The sequence below is a fragment of the Chiloscyllium plagiosum genome, chromosome 35, assembly GCF_004010195.1.
Source record: "Chiloscyllium plagiosum isolate BGI_BamShark_2017 chromosome 35, ASM401019v2, whole genome shotgun sequence".
Classification (NCBI taxonomy): Eukaryota; Metazoa; Chordata; class Chondrichthyes; order Orectolobiformes; family Hemiscylliidae; genus Chiloscyllium; species Chiloscyllium plagiosum.
In genome coordinates, this window is record NC_057744.1 from 41,520,006 (window position 1) to 41,534,386 (window position 14,381).

The window sequence follows — 14,381 nt, forward strand, 5'->3', positions numbered from 1 at the left end:
TTTCACCTAACATGTCCCATACCCCCACCACTTCATGCCTCCAACCCCAAAGCTACCCCTTCTATTTCCCCCTTATACAGCCCAACTCCTCTCTTCCATACCCAAGTCACCGACATGCCCACTTAGCTCAAACAGCCCACCCAAACCCCAACTTACTCCTCAAATTCAAACCCAAAACACACTCCTCATTCTATCACCCAACTCAGTCACAAACACCTTTGCTCCCCTCATCATCCCATATCCCAGCATCTTCCCCCACCCACCCACTTAACCTGATTCACCTAATCCACCCTGATAGCACTCTCACCCTGGCACCCATCTGCTGATCATAGTCATGCAGTTTGGAAACAGACCCTTCAGTCCAACTCAGCGATGCCAACCAAGTTTCCCAAACTAAACTAGTCCCACTTGCCTACATTTGGCCCATGTCCCCAATATCATTCCTCTCTCACTTACCCCTCAATGCCTCAGTCTCACCAATATGCTCATCACCCACCATAACACCTTCTATCCCCTCCCTAGTGTAAAGCTCAGTCCTCTACCTTGCCAGTCCAGCCCCTCAATCGCACAATCACCACATCACCAAACACCCTCACCCTCACCAACAAATAATCCTCTTTCCATCAGCATATTCAACCCTTCCCTTCTCTTCATTCACCCACACTACCCCACCAATCCCACCCTTTAATGTTTCTCACCAACTGTCACCATCACCTCACTCTCACTACAATTCTCACCCACTGCATTCACCCGACCCTCACCCTGCTCATTAGCTCTTACCTACCTTCAAACCTCAATCATCCCTACTCACTCCCCTCACTTCCATCAGGGATATGGGCCGAGTGCTGGCCGGTGGGACTAGATTGGGTTGGGCTATCTGGTCGGCATGGACGGGTTGGACTGAAGGGTCTGTTTCCATGCTGTATATCTCTATGACTCTAATCCCTTATCTCCCTCGCCCCACACACTCATTCACACAACTTCACACTATTATTCCTTTCCACCCCACCCAAATTTACTGTGTTGGCTACATGGGTAGAAGCGACCACAGCAGAACACCATATTCCAAGTGTGGTCCAGGGCTTTACAGAGCTGCAATATAACCTCACAGCTCTTAAACTCAAACCCCCTGCTAATGAAAGCCAACACACCATACGCCTTCTTAACAATCCTACCAACTTGGATGGCAACTTTGAGGGATCTTTGGATGTGGACCCCAAAATCCCTCTATTCCTCCACTTTGCCAAGAATCCTGCCTTTAACCCTGTAAACTGCGTTCAAATTCGACCTTCCAAAATGAATGACATCACACTTTTCCAGATTGAACTCCATCTGCCACTTCTCAGCCCAGTGCTGCATCCTGTCAATGTCCCGTTGTAACCTACAACAGCCCTCCACACTATCCATTTCACCAACCTTCGTGTCATTGGCAAACTTACTAACCCATCATTCCACTTCCTCATCCAAGTCATTTATAAAAAATCACAAAGAGCAGAGGTCCCAGAACAAATCCCTGTGGAACACCACTGGTCACCGAGCTCTAGGCTGAGTACTTTCCATCTGCTACTACTCTCTGTCTACTGTGGGCCAGCCAAATTTCCAGACAGCCAAATTTCCCTGTATCCCATGCCTCCTTACTTTCTGAATGAGCCTACCATTGAAACCTTATGAAACGCCTTGCTAAAATCCTCAGGTAAGGTGTCCAAAACTGTACGCAGTATTCCAGCTGTGGTCTGATTAGTGCCTTGTTATAGTTTTGCAACATCTCCCTACTTTTATAATCCATTCCCTTGAAATAAAGGCTAACTTTCCATTTGCCTTCCCTATTACCTGCTGAACTTTAATGAGTGAGGACTCCCAAATCCCTCTATTCTGTAGCTTTTTGCAGTCTTCCTCCATTTAACTTATATTCTGTCCCGCTAATCTTCCTGTCAAAGTACACAACTTCATGTTTTCCCACATTATATTCCATCTACCAAGTTTTGGCCCACCCATTTAACCTGTAAATATCTCTCTGCAGACTCTTTGTTCATCCTCACAGCTTGTCTTCCTATCTAGCTGAGTCATCTTCAAACTTGGCTAGACTACATTCACTTTCCCTATCCAAGTTAATCACATACCTTGCAAATGATTGTAGCCCCAAAGCTGTGTTCTCGCTAAATGTGAAATTAGCTGGAAGGGGCCTTTCCTATTTACAACAGCACCACTTTAAAGGTATTTCAGTGGCTGTGAAGTATTTTAGCACATCAGAGGGGTAATGCTAGCCTGTCATTTCTTACGGTGTGTGATCATGGTTAACTGGCTGTGCGGGGCTGGACGTATCGCATACATACTTCTGGAGAGAGCTGCAGTAGTTTTTGTCGAGGTTTGCCCTAAGCGGCTCTGTGATGTAGGACTCTGTACTCTACAGGTCTCTTTGCTGGGACACACACAGACACACACACACAGCGATCGCACCTAGAGTACTATCAGCTTGGTGAGTGATGCTCTTTGGTCCGCCCAAAACTTGCTGGTCTTCCAGAACAAGGAGTTGACCCTGAGCAAGTGTTGAAGACTGGCACATTCCAAGGTCCAGGACTACGTGCTGAGGGACCCACTAAAGCTTGAGGCAGTTATCACCAAGGGGCAGTGGGGAAAGACCACTGTCTGAGGTCTTTCTGCTGAAGTTAAATGGGGGTCTGTTCAGTTATTGGAGCCTGTCAGTACCTCACATGCATGTAATATTGTCTTGTTTAAGTAAGAAGTGGCGTTTGTTTGTTGGATAGAGTCAAACTCCAATGTTTATTTTCTTCATATGCTACTGTGCAGAACTGATTGCGTTAGTGACTATTATGTAGGGTTTTTTTTATCGATAAGATATATTTTTGAAATTAAAAAGAAAAGAGTGTAAGTTGATGTGGGCTGGGTTAAGTTTAGGGAGCTGTTCAGAAGCTCTGGACTGGAAAATGGAACCGTGCATGTAGATGTAACCAAGGAGATAGGAGAAAGCAATTGGAGTTTTTATAGGAAGTAGTAACACGCTGGGTTGCTGCAGTAAATATCTGAGGAGTGTCCTTTGTTAGAATTGGAATTGGTTGGAATAGAAACACTTCCAGGAAGCAAGAGACAAACAAATAAAGTCTGAAGGAAGGAGGAGTTAATGATGGGTGACAGAAAGATGAGGGCTCTCCCCTTAGAAAGTAAATCAGCCCTAGCTTTTATCTGTGTTCCAGTAGGGTCTTGGATCCCATTGTGTAAGACATCCAAAAGCACAGAAGGAAGTTTTGAACTGCACTGGCCCAGGCCAAAGGAACACAATTGCAATGGAAATGAACCAAAATGCCCTGAGATTATGTACGTACTACGTGTAGTGAGATGGGAGGGATCTTTGTAGGGTCTGGCAGACACCGAACTCCATGCTTTTTCATCAGAATTCCTTTCAGATGTCTCTTTTTGAATGTGATGCACTTGTTCTAAGTCCTGTGGAGTAGTTTGAAGCAATGATCCTGATCCCCAGGACGCAACCGCTGTAACGTAGCTTTCCAAATACTCTGTGTTATTGTTAGTTGGTTTTATATTCATTTCTGAATGAACAACAATGATTTGGTTTTCTCTGTGCCGCCTTCTCTGATATGTGATATTGTTTACAGTTTCCATGACAAAACAGGAAGCTATAATGAGTATTTGTTTTCTTTTCCATGTTCCCTACCTTTAAATGAATAGCTCCTAAAGATGGAGTTCCTTACATTAACTTGCCAGACACTTTACATACAGGGTGCCATTTGGCCTGAATTGTCTGTGCTATCTCTTTGGGAGAGCAAGCCAAATTAACTGCACCATTCTGTCCTCATGACCCAATTTTTCCCTTTTTAAAAGATGCAATGGTCTCTGTCTCGTAAACCTCCTGTGGCAAAGCATCCCACCTCCCCCCATCCCCAACTGTGGTCTGTCTCAAGACATTTTGGATAAGTTCTCTCTCCACTCTGTCATCATTTTTAAATTGATGCTTCCTTGTCACTGACTCCCAACCAGACAGAACAATCTTTGTGTATTCACTCAAACAATGCTCTGCATCATTTTAAAAACTTAAAAATCACACAATACCAGGTTATGGTCCAACAGGTTTATTTGGAAGTACTAACATTTGGAGGGCTACTCCTTCATGAAATGGTCGTGGAGTATAAGATCGTAAGACACAGAATTTATAGGCAAAAGATTATAGGTGATGCGACTGATACGATATATTGAACAAACCTAGATTGCTGTTGAGTCTTTCTTTTTTAGAATAGGTTGTAGGGGTTTCAGTTCATTAATATGTAAATCCCAGAACTTCTTTCACATTCTCGAGGTAACTTAAGGTTTTTTAAAAAAAGTGACATCTCAACTCAGACAATGTATTAAAAGTGAGAGGTTAACCAGATAAATCTGTTGGACGATAACCTAGAGTAGTGTGATTTTTAACTTTGTCGACCCCAGTCCAACATCGGCACCTTCACATTATCGTCGGGAGCAGCGAGAGTGAGGGCCAAGGGGGTGCCAGGAAGGTAAAGTTATCCTTTAATCACTTACCTCATGTATAGGTGGAGCGCACACTGAGCAGGACAGGACACAGGACTGCGGGGTAAGCAAGGGAATATACTTGGGCGGTTGCTTTACCCGAAACACTACTTAGGTAGTGTCTCCCACCCATCCTCCTCCTCTAACCAAAAAAGGTTCTGTGCGCCAGATTGGTAAGGTTACTAGTTTGTTTTTCAATAGTCTCTTTGGGAATTCAGAACAGTAGGATTGGATGTTAGGGCAGTTGAATGCTCCTCCTCTTGACTTGATTAGTTTTTCAAAAGACCTTTCAAGCTTTTGGTCAGAAGCGCTGTCTGTTAGGGTAAGCAACAAGACTCCAATGAACTATTCAAACATCAGACATGAAGGAGCCTGGCCAATTATCCCATCTCTGGGAAAAAAAAAACTCAAGGGTAAAGTTATCTTGTATCAGACCAACTTTGTGACAACTTGAACCAGAGGGGTACCAATATCCTGGAGGGTGGAATTTGTTAATGCTCTTCAGGAGAGTTTAAACAAATTCAGCAGGGAGATGGGAACCTGAATTGTAGCTCCAATGTACAGGGGATTGAGAGTAGTGAGGTAATAAATAAGGTTTCAACTTTGCAAGAGTGTACCAGCAGGCAGGAAGGTGGTTTGAAGTGTGTCAACTTCAATGCCAGAAACATCCAGAATAAGATGGGTGAATGTGCAACATGGGTTGGTACCTGGGACTTCGATGCTGTGGCCATTTTGGAGACATGGCTAGAGCAGGGACAGGAATGGATGTTGCAGGTCCTGGGTTTAGATGTTTCAGTAAGAACAGAGAAGGTGGTAAAAGAGGGGAAGGTATGGCACTGTTAGTCAAGGACATTATTATGGTGGCAGAAAGAACGTTTGACTGAGGTAGTATGGGGCTGAGGTTAGAAACAGGAAAGGAGAGGTCGCCCTGTTGGGAGTTTTCTATAGACCTCCGAATAGTTCCAGAGATTTAGAGGAAAGGATAGCAAAGATGATTCTGGATAGGATCGAAAGTAGCAGGGTAGTTGTAATGGGGGTCTTTAACTTTCCAATTATAGACTGGAAACTCTATAGTTCTTGTACTTTAGATGGATCAATTTTTGTCCAATGTGTGCAGGAGGATTTCCTGACACAGTATGTAGACAGGCCAACATTAGATTTGGTACTGGATAATGAACCAAGCCAGATGTCAGATTTGAAGGTAGGTGAGCACTTCAGTGATAGTGACCACAATTTGATTATATTTACTTTAGTGACGGAAAGGGCAAGATATACTGCAGGGCAAGAGTTATAACTGGGGGAAAGGCAATTATGATGCGTTTTAGCAAGATTTAGGATACATAGGATGGGGAAAGAAACTGCATGGGATGGTCACAATTGAAATCAAGGAACAGCTACTGCAGGACCTTTGATAAGTATGTACCTGTCAGGCAGGGAGGAAGTGGTTGAGCGAGGGAACTGTGGTTTACAAAAGAAGTTGAATCTCTTGTCAAGAGGAAGAAGGAGGCTTATGTAAAGATGAGATGTGAAGGCTCAAGAATAAAAGACTGACTAGAGTAAGATTAAGGCCAGTCAAGGACAGTAGTGGGAAGTTGTGTGTGGACTCCAAGGAAGTAGGAGAGGTGCTAAATGAATATTTTTTTGTCAGTGTTCACACTGGAAAAAGACAATGTTGTCAAGGAGAATACTGAGATACAGGCTTTCGACTAGAAGGGATTGAGGTTCATAAGGAGGAAGTGTTAGCAATTCTGGAAAGTGTGAAAATAGATAATTCCCCTGGGCCAGATGGGATTATCCTAGGATTCTCTGGGAAACCAGGGAGGAGATTGCAGAGTCTTTGGCTTTGATCTTTATGTCGTCATTGTCTACAAGAATAGTGCCAGAAGACTGGAGGATAGCAAATGTTGTTCACTTGTTCAAGAAGGGGAGTGGAGACAACCCTGGAAATTATAGACCAATGAGCCTTACTTCAGTTACGGGTAAAGTGTTGGAAAGGATTATAAGAGAGAGGATTTATAATCATCTAGAAAGGAATAATTTGATTAGGGATAGTCAATACAGTTTTGTGAAGGTAGGTCAAGCCTCACAAACCTTATTGAGTTCTTTTGAGAAGGTGGATGAGGGTAAAGCGGTTGATGTGGTGTATATGGATTTCAGTAAAGCATTTGATTAGATTCCCAATGGTAGGCTGTTGCAGAAAATATGGAGGCATGTGATTGAGAGTGATTTAGCAGTTTTGGATCAGAAATTGGCTAGCTGAAAGAAGACAGAGGGTGGTAGTTGATGGGAAATGTTCATCCTGGAGTTCAGTTACTAGTGGGGTACCACAAAGATCTGTTTTTGGTCCACTGTTGTTTGTCATTTTTATAAATGACGTGAACGAGGGCCTAGAAGGATGGGTTAATAAATTTGGAGTTGTGGACAGTGCTGAAGGATGTTGTAGGTTACAGAGGGACATAGATAAGCTGCAGAGCTGGGCTGAGAGATGGCAAATGGAGTTTAATGTGGAAAAGTGTGAGGTGACTCACTTTGGAAGGAGTAACAGGAATAGAGTACTGGGCTAATGATAAGATGCTTGGTAGTGTAGATGAGCAGAGAGATCTCAGTGTCCATGTGCACAGATCCCTGAAAGTTTCCACCCAGATTGATAGGGTTATTAAGAAGGCATTTGGTGTGTTAGCCTTTATTGGTAGAGGGATTGAGTTTTGGAGCCATGAGGTCATGTTGCAGCTGTACAAAACTCTGGTGCGGCCACACTTGGAATATTGTGTATAGTTCTGGTCACTGCATTATTGGAAGGATGAGGAAGCTTTGGAAAGGGTTCAGATGAGATTTACTGGGACGTTGGCTGGTATGGAGGGAAGGTCTTATGAGGAAAGACTGAGGGACTTGAGGCTGTTTTAATTAGAGAGAAGGAAGTTGAGAGGCGACTTAATTGAGACATACAAGATGATCAGAGGATTAGATAGGGTGGACAGTTAGAGCCTTTTTCCTCAGATGGTGGTGGCTAGCATGAGGGGACATGGCTTTAAATTGAGGGGTGATAGATACAGGACAGATGTCAGCAGTAGGTTCTTTACTCAGAGTAGTAAGGGCGTGGAACGCACTGCGTGCAGCAATAGTACACGTGTCAACTTTAATGGCATTTAAGTGATCATAGGGTAAACATATGGACAATAATGGAATTGTGTCGGTTAGATGGGCTTCAGATTGGTTTCACAGGTCAGCACAGCATACAGGGCTGAAGGGCCTGTACTGTGCTGTGATGTTCTAAGTTCTAAAAACAGCCATTAAATCGCCTCTTGACCATCATCCCATGAGTGAATTAATTAATTCTAATATTTCCTTCTCTCTATAGTTTGGTGTCTTAATATCATGCTGTTGGATTAAATTCATTAATATCCTTCCTATAGTAGATCACACAAAACAAATTATATTTACCATTGACTCGGTAAAACCCTAAATATTGCTGCTGCATTAATAGATTATCTGCATCACGTTTTTGGGTAATTGGATTGAAAGCTCTTTGTGTGTCTGTTCATGTGGAAACCTTTTCATTTGAATCCTCCATTTTCCCTTCCTCTCCTCCTTGCTCTGGATTCCCTTCTTGAATCTCTCACTCTTTGCTCTGTCATGTGGCAGCCGGAATACAAGGAAACACAATGTTAACCGAAACAGTGTGAGTAGGTGGCTGGGGGGGGGGAAGGGCTCCTGTTGCTGCTTACAACGGCTGTATTTTTTTTGTAACTAGGAATTTGTTGCATTGTGTGTGTGTGTGTAGGTGTCTTTGTTTCAGTTTGTAGGGGATCATCGCTCTCAACCGAGTTGTTTTTAAAGAAAGTTGTTCTCAGGATGTGGGCGTCACAACTATTGACAGCCATTGCTAGTTCAGAGCTGTCACAGAATGAAACAAGAAAGAAGGAGGCTATTCAGCCCTTCCTATTTGCAATAGCTCTCTGAATGAGCTTTCCAATCGGTCCCACTACCCCGTGCTTTCCCCAAAACTCCTTCAATTCTTTCCTTTCCAGGAGATAATTAATTTGATATAATTGAGGTATTCTACCAGATGAGTTTAGAGTTAACCACACTGTGGGATTAAAATGACATGGAATCAGAAGAGGGAAGATGGCAGGCTTCCATCCCTCCAGAGGTGCCAAGGTGGCTCAATGGTTAGCACCCCTGTCTCACAGTGCCAGGGACCTGGGTTTGGTTGTAGCCACAGGCATCTGTCAATGTGGAGTTTGCACATTCTCCCTGTGTCTGCATGGGCTTCTTCAGTGCTCTGGCTTCCTCCCACGGTCCAAAGATGTGTAGGTTAGGTGGATTAGCCATGCTTAATTGGATTAGCTGTGGAAAAGCAGGGTTACAGAGAGACGGTAAGGAATGGGTCTGGGTGGGAGGTCTCGAATGGCCTACTTCCACAGTGTGTAGAGATTCTGTGATTTTGTGTGTCTGCTGCTCTGTGTGCCATCAAGTTTGGGAACTACTAAAGTTATTGTCCCATATTGGCTTATCCCTCTGACTGGCGCCTCTGGTCAGGCACTGTGTCTCATGCAAATTGGGAATGCCCTGGATCCAGAGGATGACCAGTGTGGTCATCTTGGGTCAGTTATAACATTTGTACCTCCTTATGTTAGAAGGACGTGTGACTGAGATCTTTCTCTCTGTGATTTGAGACAAGAGCCATTAACCTCGCTCACATTGCTGGGATAGTAGCAATCACAGATATTTTCTTCCTCTGTAGCCTCACTTGATGCATCCCATACTGGAACAGGGTAATCCTGGCCTTAAAAGTGGATGTGAAGAGTTAGGTTGGATATTGGGAATTGTAGGGATAAGGTGAACAAGGATTAGACCCAACAGACTGGAGTTTTCAAATAACTGAGTGTAAATCTTTGCTCCATTTTCCAATTCCAAAGTAAGTGTAAAACAGACTGGTATTTACTTCACTGCATTTAGTGTGGAATAAATGTAAATGACTTCTGTAAATGCTTTCATTTTGCAAAAATGTGCAAGGCTGATTCCGGATAGAATTATTTACTTTTACAAAAAAAAACAATGAAAAGTATTATAAGTTGCCCTACCATGCTGCCTATGTTATTGACAGAAGTCAGCAAAGTAAAATCATAAGTTACAAAAAATGTAAATTTAAGACTAAGTCCATTAAAGTCCATTCAAAGGCTCCTGGTGTCAAAAAAGCTGATCAAGAGACCATACACATAGCCAGATCATCCGCAATGAGAGCAGCACTCTGGAACAAAAGCCGAAATGCCAGGATGCCACTCCACTGGGCCGAAAGCCTCTGAAGAAAACCGCCACCAAGAATGCCCCTTAAACTGCTGGGACATTGGATCCACCGTCCACGCAAGAAAAGTGACTTTGAAACACTGAGCCGGAAACACTCAGTGAGGATTAAGCCGGACCGAGACTTCATACTGGAACACACCTCTCCATCAGAGTGTGTGAGAAAACTAACATCATTGTATTAATTGGAAGAATGGAAAAATTATCATAGATTCAAAAAGGAAAGGCCCTTCGGCCCATTGAGTCTGCCCCAATATAACTACTACCAAAAGTGCACTAATCCCAATTTTCTGCACTTGTCCTATACCTTTGAATGTAACAATATTTGAAGTACTAGTGCAAATATTTTTTAAAGATTATAAGGTTTCCAGCCTCCATCACCATCCCAGAATCTGAAATAAGGGAGAAGGGAGAGAGTGATGGAACCTGCTGAAGAATGGTGACTGAATGGTCTGTTTCTATCCCATCTTTGATAGTGTTCACGGCAGATTCTGGACGTAAAATTTTAATGTTCTGGTTCTTGCTTTCTGCTGACTTGTACAGACATGATTGTAATCACAACCCTTGGAAGGTATATTCCCCCCACCCCCGATGCTGGACCTGGCTCCAATATTCTAGAAGAATACCCAGGGCAGGATATACCCTGCTCCCAATCTACCCAGCAAAATGGAGATAGGATCACTAGTGTCAGTGTAACACAGTGTCGAGCCCCTCAGGATCTGGGGCCCTCTCAGCTGCATTTAACATTTTCAAATGCAGAGGGTGACTGACAGAATCTGAATTGAACATGTGCCTGATTTTAAAAACCACGAGGCAAGGGGAGTGTAAGTAAGGTCTGGGGAGTGACGGAACACATGGTGGAGAGAGTTATAACGTTTGTACCTCCTTATGTTAGAAGGACATGCGCCTGAGATCTCCACCCTGGAGGCTCCTGCCTCTATTCCTGATGAAGGACTTTTGCCCAAAACGTCAATTTCCCTGCTCGGATGCTGTGCTTTTCCAGTACCACGCTGGTTTCCAGCATCTGCAGACCTCACTTTTGCCTAGCTATTATGGACCAGACCAATCCCTGTCAAAATATATGAAGGAGACATTTTCTTATTTTAAACGCAAGTGTTAGGCATTGCGTTTCAGATGCAATTCAATTGGTCAAGCTACCAGATTTCAAGCAAAACATCTTTATTCATACAGTTTATTTTAACTAGTTAAAATACAACAAAAGAAAGAAGAAATTGGATTAATTTAATTGTATTGGAAAACGTAACAGAATAACAGGTACAAACCAGTTACTGTTCCAATGTAATAACCACCCATAAACACACCTTTGGCAAAAGCAAATTTTGTGAAACAGATTGTCTCTCATGCAATTCTTGCAGCAGGAAGAGAGCTGCAGCTTTTAACTATAACAGAGGCAGGAATAAGAGCTTCCACACCCAGCCTCAAGGACCCAGCAGTAACTGCTACTGAAAAACTAAAACTAAAAATCCTGGTTCAATGGGAGCTTGACCTCATCCGTTCAGGTGGTTTCTATTGTTCCAACTTAAAAAAAAAAATCCCAAGGCTCTACAAGTTGTTTCTTTCTGGGCTCTCAATATACAGTTCGAGATCTCTGTCTTAAAGCCTCTCTTCCAAAAAAAACAGATAAAATGCACCCCTTAAAGCCATAGTAATATCCCCTCAAAGTAATCCAGAAAGAAATGTGAAATGGATGGATGGTTCTCTGGCTTGGGTTATGCGTCTTTGTCTTCAGAGTTGCCCTAGCTGTTCTCTCCACTTTCAGGCCAGTGATATGATTAGATTCAATTCCCTACAGTGTGGAAACAGGCCCTTCAGCCCAACAACTCCACACCGACCCTCTGAAAAGTAACCACCCAGACCCATTTCCCTCTGACTAATGCACCTAACAGTAATTTAGCATGGCCAATTCACCTGAACTGCACATCTTTGGACTGTGGGAGGAAACCTCACAAACATGGGGAGAATGTGCAAACTCCACACAGACAGTCACCTGAGGCTGAAATTGAACCTGGGACCCTGGTGCTCTGAGGCAGCAGTGCTAACCACTGAGCCACCGTGTAGCCATCTTTGTCCACCCCTCTCCTCTCCCCTCTTGAGTATTTTCCACTTCTGTGAAACATGATGCAGCATTGCTGAGGAATCTATTCTCCCTGCCCTGGGATTTATTCATTTGAATCCAGAGTCTCACCTCTGCAGTATCAGGCCCGTCAGTTCACAGGGACATGGCTTCAGCACCTTACAGTGGGTGGGAAATGTTTGAGCAGATTATAACCAGTCTTACTGTTGGCAGTTAGAGCATGCCTTCACTGCTGTTCTATTTTTAAGGCTCCTGACTCACCCTTGAGTTGAGATTTCCTTTCTGATTTCTAAGTAAAAATACCAGCCAGGCTCTGTGTTGTGGTGTTCATGCCAGTCACTACGATATGGTCAATCTTGTTGAGATCATCATTGACCCAAAAACCGGGTCAGGCTCCGCTCCCTTTAAACTGCTTAATGGCTGTTTAGCCTAACTAGGTCAGTAAAGTGCCCATGCCAAAGACATGATTTCGAATTCTGACCTGACTCTCCAATGCTCTCCTGAGGTAGTGCTGTACAATGTTAAACCAAGGTGCTGTCAGTCTGCTTCCCCATGAGTGGACATTAAAGGTTATACAGCCTAAGTGTCAAAGAGCAGCACTCCCTGTTACCCAGCCCAATGAGGATCCCTTTAGCAACATCGCTAAAAACAAAAGGTCTGGGCATTTATCCTTTCTATTACAACAGTGGCTGCAAAGGACGTCACTAGCTGTCAAACATTCTGGGATGGTTTGAGATTAGGAAAGTTGCTACAGAAATGTTTGTTCTTTCTGATTCACCCAATTAAATGCTGCTGGCACTCCTGGCACAGGGATGGTGATGCCATCCTGTCGAGGGGCAGTATCAGTGTTGTTGGGAATCTGGCCTGGGATTGCTACCTTGTGTGTCTGTACAGTCCCTTTAAGCTGAACTCACTGACCCCGTTTGACTTCACTCCCAGGCCCGTGCTGCCTGAATCTCTCTGCAGAGACGGTTATGCAAATCTTGTGCACAAGTGTTTAAGATTCATCGACACAGCTCTGCAGATAGTTCTGTTTATAGCGTGGGCCTGCAGTAGTTTAAATTTGCTCAGATTTTGCTCCTGCAAAAGGCCATGAGGTGTTTCCATCCTCCCCTTTATAGTCCGGGGTCACAATTCAAGCCTAACTCCTCTACAGGTCTCACAGCTGCTGTTCTCACTTCACCCTCCTCCCCCTCATACCCTTCCTGCTCTACTGCCTCCTTCTCTATCAGTTCTGCATTATTGCTGCCTTCTCTATCTTTCTCCCTATTGTCTGTTCCCTCTCTCTCCCTGTTTATTTTTCTCTCTCTCCTCTTCCCTCATCTTTCTGTCTTTTCCCTTGCTACCACACCCTCACCCCACTTCCTCCTTTTCCTATCCACCCCTTAGCCCTGTGCTGTCTGTCTATCCTTCTTCTGTCATTGCTTGAACTGAGTGGCAACTTGTGCCCACTGCCCTCTCCTGCCTGGTGCATTGGCATAGCGCCAGGGGACTGGACCTGCCAGTCTGACAGGAATTCCCCTCCCCACCCCGGTTTCAGAGGCACCTGCTGTTTATGGCATTCGGCACCATCAGGCTTTGTCCTGAGAGGATTAGAAAACCATTCCAGCCTTTTCTTTCTGAGGTCCCTTTGACCTTTTAACAAAGATCCTGGATCTGAGATGGTTTGGGCCTGATTATTGTGCATTCACTCCCGTTGTCCAATATATTCATCACCAATTTATCTCAGCGAAGGCTACGACTGTTTATTTATTATCAGTCGGAATTGAGAGAGGGATTGAGTTGCCCCTTACTGTCTCAGGGTTAATGGTTCAATCAGCTGGAAATGTTCCTGGAGCAGCCATTTTGCCTCAGTGCCAGGAACATCAGCAAAGGGAGAGTTCTATCCTCCATTCTTTGCCACTAATACAGAACATTACAGCGCAGTACAGGCCCTTCAGCCCTCGATGTTATGTAGACCTTTGAAATTAATCTGATGCCCATCTAACCTACACTGTTCCATTATTATCCATATGTATGTCCAATGCCCATTTAAATGCCCTTAACGTCAGCGAGTCTACAACTGTTGCAGGCAGGCAGTTCCATGCCCCTACTACTCTCTGAGTGAAGAAAATACCCCTGACATCTGTCCTAAATCTATCATCCCTCAATTTAAAGCTATGTCTCCTCGTGTTACATAGAACATAGAACATAGAAGAATACAGCGCAGTACAGGCCCTTCGGCCCTCGATGTTGCGCCGATCCAAGCCCACCTAACCTACACTAGCCCACTATCCACCATAAGCCTATCCAATGCCCGGATAGGGAGGGACAGACCACTGTAAACACCGGAGGAAACATCAAAGAAGCGCTTCGCAGGAGGCTCCCAAGCACTGATGATGTCGCCTAGCCAGGGGACGAAACGTTTGCAACAAAAACTCCCAGCTCGGCGAACAGAACCACAACA

At 44.1% G+C, this 14,381-nt stretch overlaps 1 protein-coding gene and 1 long non-coding RNA gene across 2 annotated transcripts in view; one reads left to right on the top strand and one right to left on the bottom strand.

The window, feature by feature from the left end:
* The window catches only part of LOC122540772, an 18,409-nt gene extending 17,509 nt beyond the window's left edge, over positions 1-900 (bottom strand). Inside the window, exon 1 of the long non-coding RNA XR_006309405.1 lies at positions 7-900. This is a non-coding gene — a long non-coding RNA (uncharacterized LOC122540772). The remainder of the gene's footprint in view (positions 1-6) is intronic.
* Positions 901-8,183: 7,283 nt separating this feature from the next.
* LOC122540773 (RNA-binding protein 38-like) overlaps positions 8,184-14,381 on the top strand; it is a 42,047-nt gene continuing 35,849 nt past the window's right edge. The window contains exon 1 of the mRNA XM_043676986.1: positions 8,184-8,215. Coding sequence (XP_043532921.1) covers positions 8,199-8,215 — 17 coding nt within the window. The 5' untranslated portion in view covers positions 8,184-8,198. The remainder of the gene's footprint in view (positions 8,216-14,381) is intronic.